The 12,162-nt window shown below is 49.3% G+C and overlaps 1 protein-coding gene across 1 annotated transcript in view; it reads left to right on the top strand.

The window, feature by feature from the left end:
• LTBP3 (latent transforming growth factor beta binding protein 3) overlaps positions 1 to 12,162 on the top strand; it is a 41,437-nt gene that overhangs the window by 11,778 nt on the left and 17,497 nt on the right. The window contains exons 4-11 of the mRNA XM_081892218.1: positions 1,276 to 1,381; positions 4,282 to 4,356; positions 6,354 to 6,476; positions 8,015 to 8,173; positions 8,633 to 8,824; positions 9,657 to 9,673; positions 11,805 to 11,883; positions 12,042 to 12,137. Coding sequence (XP_081748344.1) covers positions 1,276 to 1,381; positions 4,282 to 4,356; positions 6,354 to 6,476; positions 8,015 to 8,173; positions 8,633 to 8,824; positions 9,657 to 9,673; positions 11,805 to 11,883; positions 12,042 to 12,137 — 847 coding nt within the window. The remainder of the gene's footprint in view (positions 1 to 1,275; positions 1,382 to 4,281; positions 4,357 to 6,353; positions 6,477 to 8,014; positions 8,174 to 8,632; positions 8,825 to 9,656; positions 9,674 to 11,804; positions 11,884 to 12,041; positions 12,138 to 12,162) is intronic.

Genomic DNA, 12,162 nt, shown 5'->3' with positions numbered 1-12,162 from the left:
AATCAAAGCACATACATATTTTAATAACTGCTGTCTTCCTCTTCTAATGTGCTGGGTGAGGAAAAATAGAAGTATTTTTCTCCAGCTCAAGCATCATCATTAGAACCAGCCCCAAAATATGAAAACCATTGGGTCTTAAGCCAGGACCACCTTAGCTGGTTTGATAATCCAGCCCTGATAAAAAAAAATCCCTTATTTCTACTGTCTGAAAAAATAATAATTTGAGTCTAGAGCCAAGTAGAGATAGTATCAATGGTTCTGAAACTTTCCAGCGGATCACAGGCTGTTGCTTGCAAACCAGCCAGTTGTTCACAGTCCATAGAACTTTTGACCTCAGATGGCTTTAGCAAAGAATTAGATGCAGAAGGGATGTTTGCAATAGCTGGATGGAGCTTCCACATACAAAAGCTCCATACCTGAGTATCAGACGTTAAGGACAAATAAGAGAGGATGGGTACCCCCAACTGGCTGGCTGGCTGGAGACTAGAGTTCAAGGCAGGCTGTAGTTTAGTTAACCACAGCATGGCATTTTATTTTATTTTTCCATGTTGCAGAAGCAATAGTTGCACAAACTGGGTTTGGGGGCACATTTGGATGAACATTAACAAAATTTATATATGTCAATTTTAAATGCATTTCTTATTTGTGTTTTTATTCCTGCAAATAGCTTTGGGACACCCCTGGATGTGTGAAGGAACATACAAAACAATGAATTAAACTAATATCTCAAACACACGGCTGCAGCTGCTTAGCTTGAGAAAACCAGCCGCAGGCGTTCCAATGGTCCATGAGATCTAGGCACTTAAAAATGCAGGAATAAAACCAGCCCGTCCTTTAGTTGTAGCAGGTGTTCCACGCATAGTGTGGAGGCTGGGGGGAGAAAGGTTTATGGGCTTCTCCGCACTGTGGTTTCATGCCAATAGCAAGCTTCCTGTATCTCCACTAAACTCTGCATTGCCCATGTGACATTCTCCTCCTACAATTCACTTCTTCCAAACACTTTCCTTTCCCTCAGTCCAGATTTTCTCATCCGAGGGATACTCTCAAAAAAGGAGAGGGTATAATAAAATCTGGACTGAGAGAAGGGAAAGTGTGGAGAGGTAGTGTTTTGGAAGACAGCACCGTGCAAACAATGGAGAACCAAGGGAGGTACAAGAAGCTTACTGTCCACATCAAACCACAGAATGGATGGCCCCTGAGTGATGTGGGTGTGCATGAGATTTCTAGGTGGAGTTCATGATATCTTATATTTCAACCTTTGCCTGTCCTGTTCAGTGTGGAAGCAACCCTCTCCCGGGCCTCACCAAGCAAGAAGATTGCTGCGGCAGCATCGGCACCTCCTGGGGGCAGAATAAATGCCACAAGTGCCCCCACTTGCAATGTAAGTCTCTTTTGCCCCCCACTTTCAAGTTCTGCACCTCTTCCCTCTAACCTAGAAACTTTGCAGGGAACAGGTGGATGATTAAGAGTGTTGGAAAGTGACCCGAGAGCAGGGGTCGGAGGAAGGGGGCGGGGGGGGGGGCAGGCTGCCCTAGGTGTCACCACTGGGTGTGTGTGTGACAAAATGGCAGGCGGCACTCACCGCGGGGCCTGCAGTGCGCCCGAGCCATACGTCTCTCCTGGGAATGACGTAGTGGTTTGGGCGCCCACAGGCTCTGCGCTGCCCCAAACGGTCCGCCCACCGCCTCCCCCTCAGCTGTAGGGTGGCTGAGTGGAAGGAGGCAGGCAGACTCCTAGGAGGCCCCACGGAGCATCCTGCCCCGGCTGGCCCTGCCCCATGGGCAGCTGGCCGCACCCCTGGGCACAGGGCATGCGCACCGCCCCAGGCGCCTGATCGGCTTGCTCCACCGCTGCCTTGGAGACAAGGGTTTCCATATCCACAAAGCTGTGAAGCTTGCTGGGTGATCTGGGCCTAGTTACTGTTTCTCAGCCTTACCTACCACATAGGACCCTTGTGAGGATAAAATGGGGTTGGGGACAGCTGTGTGCACAGCCTTGAGCACCTGTCGTTTTAGGTTGCATCCTGTTCGCAGCTTCTCCTTCCTCTCACCACTCTCAAAATGCGCCTCAAAATGCGAATCACACAGAATCACAGACTTGTTGGAAGGGACCACGAGGGTCATTTAGTCCAACCCCCTGCAATGCAGGAATCTTTCACCTAATGTGGGGCTCAAATCCAGGACCCTGAGATTAATCCCCTTGAATCTATCCTCTGTAAAGCAAAGGAGCAACCATGGCTGCCTTTGCCTTCTCTAGATTAGTTAGAACTAGAAAACTTTCTATCCAAATGATGTATTCCCGCCTATCGTAAACAACGCTGTTATTTTCTTACCCTACAAGCATCTCTCTGCATTTAATTGCAACAGGTTAGTCTAGCCAAATTCACAAGCCATGCTCTGCATGCTTTGCATACCAGCACTCTCAATATTAGGAGCGGAATATGTGCTTTGAATGCAGAAGGTCCCACATTCGAATCCCATTTAAAAAATAGATCAGGTAGCAGGAAAACTCTTCTGTGACTGAGACCCTGGAGAACTGCTGCCTGTCCAAGGAGACAGTGCTGGATGGAAGTTGGCTGTCTGAGATGGTGTTCCAGAGAAGGGGCTGTAGCTCAGTGGTCAAAAATCTCCTTTGCATGCCTAAGCTTTCCGCCACAATCTCCGACACTGTTTTTTTTCTGAGGTGTTGCCAGACAGAGCCGACCGTAGTGGGCATGATGGACAAAAAAGCTGTAAAAGGCAGCTTCTTGTGTCCCCTATAAAACAGGAGAAGAGTTTCTCATTCCTGCATCTGCCAGCCAGGAAGAAGCTGCACCTGCTGCATTTCTGCCTGTCTTGCAGTTTAAATACATAAACACACTGTGAGGGAAGCTGAGGTTTTTGTTTAAAGAGAGCTTTCGGTTGCATTTTCACAACTGACAAGGGATGGCTGGGGAGGGACGATGAGAGAGGTTTTGCCCTGCATGTCTAGTGTCTTGCTTGCAAGGACAGGAGGGTGGCTGGCACTGGTTTGGGGGAGCCAAGCTCTCCCCCTCCTAGACCCTGCCTGAATGGATTTTCTAGCTTCATGAAATCAGCCGCGCAAGGGGCCGGATCTGTTTGTGTTGGACGAGGCCTGGAATGTGCTCAGGCTGTGGGCCCTCCCTCTTCCCTTCCAGCCCCAAGGCAGTATGCAGGCCCCTCCGCTTCACTTTCCTGCAGCTGGCTGGCTGGCTTGGCAACTGCCCCCTTGGCAACCACAACTCGGCGCCCCTCCCTGCAAGGCTAATGTTTAAAAGATGGTGTCCAAAATGGCAAGGAAGGGGACGTTTCGCTGGTCTTCTCGGATTATGCACCATGCCGTCGTTGGCACAGAAGCAAATGGGGAAGGGTTGTAGCTTGGTGGCAGAACACCTGCTTTGCTTGCAGAAGGTCTCGGGTTCAGTCCCTGAGGGCATCTCCCAGTATGCCTAGCAGAGACTTCTGTCTGAAACCCTGGGCAGCCACTGTCAATCAGTGTGGGCGGTTCAGAGTGAGAGGGACCAGAGTTCTCTGAGTCAATAGAAGGCAGCTTTCTAGGAGTTCTTATTGCCATTTCAAGCATTCAGGCCAGGCAGACCGGGACTATTTGTATTGCTCATGTTTTGACCCCTGCAGGATTTTGATGCTTTCTTTTGGGAGCCTGTACTGAAGTGGGGTTACTTTAAAGATGCATTGTGGTTGCGATAGCCTTATGGAATTCTGCAGAGACTGGCTGCCGTCGTGTACATTTTCCCCTGGGAGCAAGCCCCATTGAGTTCTGAGTAATGTATAGGACTTCACTGTTTGCTGCTCTCCCCATGAGATTAAATGTGCTTAGAATTGGCCTTCTGAAGGGCATTTGTTTGTTTGTTTGTTTATTTGTTTATTTATTTATTGGTTCCTATTAAATAGAAAAGAGCTGTTCAACAGTGGAACAGACTCCCTCGGGAGATCATGGACTCTCCTTCATTGGAGGTTTCTAAGCAGAGGTTGGGTGGCCATCTGTCAGGGATTCCTGGATTGCAGAGGGTTGGACTAGATGACCCCTGGGGTACCCGCCAACTCTGTTATTCCATTATTCTCTGACCCCAACTGCCTGGTTGTTTGCCTGCTCCCTGGTGTTTGGCATAAAATATCTATAAATAAATATTTCAGAATATCAGAATCAGTCCTGTTGCTTTGAGATCATAGGCTGCCTTTGGCAATCCCCCATCACTCGAGGATGGGAGCTGCTGTACATATGTGTGATGTTCATTAAATGCATGCATTTTTCCTCTTTCAGACTTGGGAGTGCAGAAAACGCTGGGGAGTGACTGCCCGCAGGGATACAAGCGACTGAACAGCAGCCATTGCCAAGGTATAAAATTGGGGTAGAGACTGAGAGATGGAATGTACCACTGGGGGGGGTCCTCTTTGCTTTTGAGAATTGTGATCTAGTATTAGGCCACATTCACACCACACATTGAAAACACCATGGTACCACTCAAAGGCTCCCCCCCAAAGAATCATGGGAACTGTAGTTTGTTAAGGGTGTTAAGAGTTGTTAGGAGGTTCCTATTCCCCTCCCACAGAACTACAGTTCCCAACGTGGTTTAACAATCAATCCCTCTTCCCAGGGAACTCTAGGAATAGGGACCTCCTAACCACTCTCCTGGGGACGCGGGTGGTGCTGTGGGTTAAACCACAGAGCCTAGGACTTGTCGATCAGAAGGTTGGCGGTTCGGATCCCCATGACGGGGTGAGCTCCCGTTGCTCAGTCCCTGCTCCTGCCAACCTAGCAGTTTGAGAGCACGTCAAAGTGCAAGTAGATAAATAGGTACCGCTCCGGCGGGAAGGTAAACGGCGTTTCTGTGCACTGCTCTGGTTCACCAGAAGGAGCTTAGTCATGCTGGCCACATGACCTGGAAGCAGTACGCCAGCTCCCTCGGCCAATAAAGCGAGATGAGCGCCGCAACCCCAGAGTCGGTCACGACTGGACCTAATGGTCCTTTACCTTTACCTTTAACCACTCTCCACACCCTTAACAAACTACAGCTCCCAGAATTCTTTGGGGGAAGCCATGGCTGTTTAAAGTGGTATCGTAGTGCTTTAAATATATGATGTGAATGTGGACCAAGGTTGACCGATCCAGCCGAAAGCTTGGGCCATGGTTCTGTCGTCCAGGGGGAGGAAAAAACTTAAAACACAATGCAAAGTTTCCAAAAAATAGATCAGAGGCAATTGTACTTCTTCCAGCAGAGCTGGAAGGCAAATGAGCATAATGGTCACAAATCCAATACATTCAGGATTGGCACCGTCCAGAAGAAATCCAGTTGCAGCAGACATAACTTAAAACTTACAATAGTTATAACAAGTCTAAAACTTAACACTTAGCATACTATGTACAGAACACCATAGCAGGAAGAAGAGAGATAGGAAGAGAAAGTGAAACTCAGGCACCTTCTGGCCTTACTTATATAGTCAGCATGACAGACGAGATAAGAGAACCAGTTTAAGCCAGCTGTACTTAGCTTCTCTGGTAGGGACCAGGTGGCGCTGTGGGTTAAAGCCTCAGCGCCTAGGACTTGCTGATCGAAAGGTCGGCGGTTTGAATCCCTGCGGCGGGGTGCGCTCCCGCTGCTCGGTCCCAGCGCCTGCCAACCTAGCAGTTCGAAAGCACCTCCCGGTGCAAGTAGATAAATAGGGACCGCTTACCAGCGGGAAGGTAAACGGCGTTTCCGTGTGCAGCTCTGGCTCGCCAGAGCAGCGATGTCACACTGGCCATGTGACCCGGAAGTGTCTCCGGACAGCGCTGGCCCCTGGCCTCTTAAGTGAGATGGGCGCACAACCCCAGAGTCTGTCAAGACTGGCCCGTACGGGCAGGGGTACCTTTACCTTTACTTAGCTTCTCTGAAGGAATAACCCAAACATCATGAAGCTTCTTTCACACAGAGAAGCTTCCAGAAACTTCCAGAACCCCCTTGAATAAATTAAGAGTAGGAAAGATCTCTACACATCAGACCAATACTTTCTGCGCTAAGAAATGCAGACTGACAGGTTCGACTCAAAACAGTGAAGATTTTATGCCAGCCTTGACTCAATCATCTGTAAATGGAGCATAATAGCCCCAATACTCTGGGATAAACCTACAAAGTGCCTTCTCTTTCACCAATGGAACACAGAGCCCGGTCCATTGGGAGGTTCTCCCGCACAAGCCCATTGAAATGAATGCACCAAGAGGCAAGGGCATTCACCCGAAGAGTGTATGTTCGCTTGTTCCCAAGAACGGAGACAAAAGGCAGCTTTGGAGATTGCTCTGTGTTTCCCCCACCTGCCCCCACCACTGCAACTGCCCTGTGTCTCTTCCTCCCACAGACATTAACGAGTGTGCCATGCAAGGAGTCTGCCAGGGGGGCGAATGCTTGAACACCCAAGGGAGCTTCCGCTGCGCATGCAAGCCAGGACATGTCCTGGGGCCTTCGCGGACCCATTGTGTGCGTACGTATCTTGGCTGGGGAGGTGGGAAGATCTCTCGTATCTAACTAACCCAGCCTCTCCCTGATCCCTCCCCCCCCAAGAATATAATCCCTATCACATGGGTCTTAAGTCCTTTCTGCGCATTGCCTGGCTCACAGCTGACGATAAGCAAATTTCAATACTGACAGCCACCATATTAAAGTACTGGTAGCTGGGACCATGGAAGTGCAGGATTCAGGGGCTGGTGCAGATAAAGGAATTAGTCTGAGTCAGGGCAGGTACTTGTGGGTCTTTCAGCACCATGGCTCAACTCTGCACTCTGCGCATGATCAGAGTTTTTTCTGCCAATGCTGTTGCTATTTTCTTTATCGTCATCAATTGCTTGTCCTAGTAAGAGTCTTCCTGATCAGGGTTCCAGCCAGACATATTCTACAGCTCATGGGGAACACATAACTGGCTACCCTCCAGTTTCGCTTTCCTCACACAAGATTTTCTGGCTCCTGGAGGCCAGTGAGCATGCTCAATCCTCTTTGGGTTTCTGCTTGGGCTTTCTGCCCCCTCTTAAGTCTTTCCACCCACTTTTATATTTTGTACTTCTGCAAACCTCCAGTTTCCTTTGAACACGCTGATACCTCCCTGTAGTTTCTCAGTGAACTGGCCTCGTTTTTTTATTGGCACTCGTCACCTGAGTTTGCTATGAGAAGGAAGTGATGGAATGCTTCACCCATTCCTTGGTACAGGGACTTGTGACAATGGCAGTGCTGCGGACACCAAACTGTCTTTTTGTCTATTATAGAGGAGACTCCTCAGCTGCTGTGGTTGACACCATACTGATAAAGCACATTGCTTCCCCCTAAGAATCCTGGGAACTGTAGTTTAGCTCTGTGGGGGGGGGGATGACAGTTCCTAGGATTCTTTGGGGCAGCCATGTTCTTTAAATGTATCATGTGGGTGCTTCTGTCATTCTGCTGACTCTATACCTTGTAGTGGGATTTAGTGGCCAGGCTTTCTGTGGAGAATTTGAGGTTTATTTTGTGTTTTTATTTTATGCATCATATTTTTAATCCTGTGCTTTGGCCCAGGGAGTTTGGGGCAGCATACTAGGCTTTCACCCCCTCCAAGTCCTGTTTTATCCACAAAACAACCCTGTGAGGTAGGCTAGGCCGAAAGAAAGAGACAGGCCAAGAATCCCACCTTCCATTGCAGCAACACAACAGCCCTGTGATGTAGGTTAGGCTGAGAGGAAGAGGTGGCCAAGATTTCCCCCGTTACCTTTTAACCCCATAACGCTCCTGTGAGGTAAGTTAGATGGAGAGAAAGAGACTGACCAAGAATATCCCCCTTTTCCATTTTTAGCCACACAACAACCCTGTGAGGTAGGCTAGGCTGAAAGAGAGGAACTAGCATACAGTCGTTGAGTGAGTTTACCAGGCCAGTGGGTTTTTGAAACTGGGTCTCTTAATCGTTGTCCTTGTTTTCTCTTGTGACCCCCTAACCCCCCCCCCTCTCTCTCTCTCTCTCTCTCTCTTTCTCCTTCTCTTTGTGGGGGACGACGATAGCGGAGAAGGCTGGGGAGAAGAGTTTGTGCTTCCGACTGGTGAGCCCTGAGCACCATTGCCAGCACCCGCTGCCCACCAAGCTCACCCGCCAGACCTGCTGCTGTAGCGTGGGCAAGGCCTGGGGGGGGCGTTGTGAGCGCTGCCCAGCTGACGGAACCGGTAAATAGAAGAGGTCTTTTCCCTCTCCCCCATTTCCTCCTGCGTTCTGCCACACCTGGACCAGACGTTCCCCACCCCTGTTTGTACAGAATCATTTTTGTTTTCCCTGGGCATTTGGAAAACACCAAAGACATGCTATTGTACTGTTCAGTCTGTTTTTTAATGTTTTATTTACTTATCTTTTAATATGTTTTTATTGATTCTCCATAAGTACATTCAGTGCAAACAGAAATGTCTTCAAATTTATTCTGATAGTTAATAATGATGGGGACAGGTGTACATCACTAGGAAGGGTATTCCACAACTAGGGAGCCACGACTGAAAAGGCCCTGTCACAGGCCAGCGCCAACTAGGCAGCCCTCGGCAGTGGTGCCACCGACAAGGCCTCACCTGCCAATTGTAGGGTCATGCCACTGTTTGTGTGATCAATTTTCTGTCTCTCTTTTTCCACCTGGACAGCTTCTTTCAGAGAGATCTGCCCTGCAGGAAAAGGCTACCATATCCTTACCTCACACCAGACTCTGACGATCCAAGGCGAGAGCGATTTCACACTCCAGATCCACCCAGATGGCAACACAGACCTGCAGCAACAACCACCCGTGGAGCCGCCCACCCACCCACCTGTGGGCAGCGACTCGCAGGAGCCAGAAGGTCAGTTCCCAAATGGGTGGGCAGGCAAGCTGAAAGCTTCCTGAAGTTGTGGGGCAAGTGGATTTCTTCCACTTGCATATTTGAGTTCTTTCCCCCTCATAGTATGGAATGAAACATCTGCTTCTTAAATTTTGGATGGTTGGTGGGCTATAAAGTTGAATGAAGTACCGGGTATGTGTTTATTACAGAGGCTGTGATCCCCATTTTTACTCCCCCATTGCCTAGTGCAGGCTTCCCCAAGCTGGTGCCCTCCAGATGTTGGTGGACTATAATTCCCATCAGCCCAAACCATTGGCCTTGCTGGCTTGGGCTTATGGAGTCCAGTAACATCTGGAGGGACTACCCACCCTGTTTTAACAAAAGCCAGTTAAAACTAAGCAGGATCAAACCCTGACTTCAGGTCCTGACTTGTTAAATGACTTTGGTTAGGGCAAACCACAGTTCCCTGGGTTTCTATATAATGTAATGCTGGACTTCTTCCATAGTAAAAGTGGGAGCTGTCACTCTTCTCATCTCACAATGAAGATGAAGGAAATAGGAGAAGGGGTGTCACCACCCCACCCTCAATGATTGGCCATGCTAGCTGGGCCGATGGGAGGTTGGAGTCTAATAACATCTGGAGGGCACTAGGTTGGGGATACCTGGTCTAGAATGTGTGTGTTTGCGTGTGTGATATTTCCTGGGAGAAGGGGTGGTGATGGAGGAGGGCTGCATTAAACTCTACCCATTTCTGCCTCCATGTCAGTGCAGCTGCAGTGGGGTCTGTCTGTCTGTCTGTCTGAACTTTCTTTAAAACCTCTAACCTATTTCTTCCTTTATTTGTATCTTGCAGTCATAACTCCAGCTATGGTAAGTGTCAGCTGCATTGCTGCACCGTGAAGGAGTTGGTGGCGATCTCTAGTAAGATGAGGTGGAAAAGAAGTTAACTGGCTGTGATTTTTTAAAATTATATGATTTATTATTACAACAATAAGGCCACTCTCTCTCTGAGGAGCTCAAGGTGGTCGACCCTGGTCTCCCACAAGCCCTAGTCTGTCACTCTTAACTGCTGCACCATGCTGGTTCTCTAAAGGCAGCCTAATGCCAAACTTGTCACTTATTCAGATGTGACCCTCAGTCAGTAGAGCATCACAGGGTTGTGGGTTCGAGCTCCACGCTGGGCAAAAAGATCCCTGCATTGCTGGGGAAGATTGACTAGGTGACTCTTGTGATGACTCTACAATTCTATGATTCTATGACCCTTCTGGGAGTGGAATCCTAGTACTTTCAGCAACCTAGAAAGTATTGAGGTGTTGAATCTGGGACAAAACCATCCTGGTGACAATGGCCTTTTCTGGTGTCAATTTTCAAATGACATTAAAAATAAGTGGCAAGCAGGCTGACCCTGCCATCTGGGCATTGTAATTAGTACACAACAGACGTTTTTTCTGTGCAAGCAATGGGAAGCCGGGCAAGAATGGAATTGCTGATTTCAGTGGGGCTTACTCAGGGGAACTGCCCACTGGATTGGGCCCCATTTTTATATTTAATGTGGCTTTCAAGCCACATTATTTGTGCTAGTCATGGTGGGTTCCAGATGAACTGTTTATCGAGCATTCCTTCCAATTGGCTAGCACAGAGTGTACGTGGAAGATACCCGGCGCCTGCTCTTTACTGAACATTTGAGCCGATTTGTTCGCAGAGTGTACAACAACTGAGCATTCAGCCTTATTTGTTTATATGGAGGTGAAGCGCCAGAGGTGTGGGGATCCTCCAGCCTGCAGGCCGAATTTGGCCCATACCACCACTTTTTCTAAACCACTCCCACCTGCCTATCAGTGAGCATTGCTCTTGAAAACAGCTGATGGGCAGGAGGGCGAGGTTCGATTCTGCTTTGGCTGTGCAGGTGTTCCCAGTAGGGATCAGACGCTTGCAGCCAAAGCAGCAGCAGGATTTAACTCCCTGACACATCAGCTGATGGAGGGAGAGAGAGAGAGAGAGAGAAGTAAATCTTACTCAGTTTGGCTGCACACACCTCTTCCCACCTGTGATGGGACATCCCACCCATCAATTGTGTGACATCATAATGATGCCATGTGATTGGCAGGTGGCTTGTCCTGTCCACCTGCCAATATTTGCCTTGTGGGGAGGGGAGATAGAAAGATCTGGCCCCCCAGCCAAAATTGTTTCCTACCCCTGTTATACACCTTGTAAGTCTACCGTTTATCCCACATTTCCCTGTGCGTTTCTTCTTTCATTCCCCTAACTGCAGAAACTCCTTTTTTTAAAAAAACAAAGTGGGTTTGTTGCACCAGAGCACTTCAGTTGCACAAACCTAAAGTTCTAGTCCTGTGACGGAATCCCTCCTGCAAAGTAGGGAAAGAGTGGGGTGAGGAGGGAGTGTAGCTCAGTGGCTAGAGTACCTGCTGGGTATGCAGAAGGTCCCAGGTTCAATCCCCAAAGATACCTGCAACAAAAAAGGATCAGGTTGAGGGGGTGGGAACAGAGGCAGGTTTAGGGCAGCACGAGCAGGGCGGCTGCACTGGGCGAGCAGCCAAGGAGAGCACCTTCCCAAAACCCAGTAAGCACTTGCCTGGCTTCAGGAAGGAGGTGTAAGGGCTTTGACAGGGTTCCTAGACTCCTCCTGTTTCCTTTCCAAAGCTGGGCAAGCATTTACCAGGCTTTGGGAAAGAGGCAGGAGGGTTCTAGGACCCTGCCAGAGCCTTGTGCCTCCTTCCCAAAGCCCACCTTAAGTGAGGGCTGGGGGGAGGGTATAAAATGTTGGCCTCGCACAGAGCAATATATTGCTAAGGTCTGCCCTTGGCAAGCTGCTGCCAGTCAGTGCAGACAATACTGGGTTAGATGGGTAAGCAGGCCAGCCTCATCCACAGCCGCTTCCTATGTGACCACGGGGCTAGCCACATACAAATCTGCCTTGGCCTGTAATGTTGTCCCTTTCTTTCATCACTTGACCCTCCACCCCCCAAAAAACCATTTCCAGTTGCCCAGCTATGTGACAACCTCGGAGCAGCAGCTTGTCTTCTTCGCCAACACCCCCACCTTCGGTCCCCGTTACCCTGGTGAGTGTGAGCAGGAATTTCATTGGCCTGGGGCCCTGGTGTGTGAGAAGTCTCTCTGCAAAACTCTCCCCCCACCCTCCATCCTGTGCTCAGAGGCACTGCTGCCCAGGCAGTGCCATGTTCGTAGCCTACAACCGTTTCTCTCTTTCGGCTCACAGCCGTGATCGCCAAGCCTACGACCGCCGTCGTGGTGAAATATCCCGAAGAGGACAAGAACGTCAGCGAATTTGACATGCCCCCCACACAGGTGACAGGTGAGCTCGGCAGAAGAAGATAAGA

Source organism: Podarcis melisellensis, assembly GCF_964234715.1.
Source record: "Podarcis melisellensis genome assembly, chromosome: 16".
NCBI lineage: Eukaryota > Metazoa > Chordata > Lepidosauria > Squamata > Lacertidae > Podarcis > Podarcis melisellensis.
The sequence above is the reverse complement of the archived record's forward strand: the minus strand, read 5'-3'. Positions and strand labels throughout refer to the sequence as shown.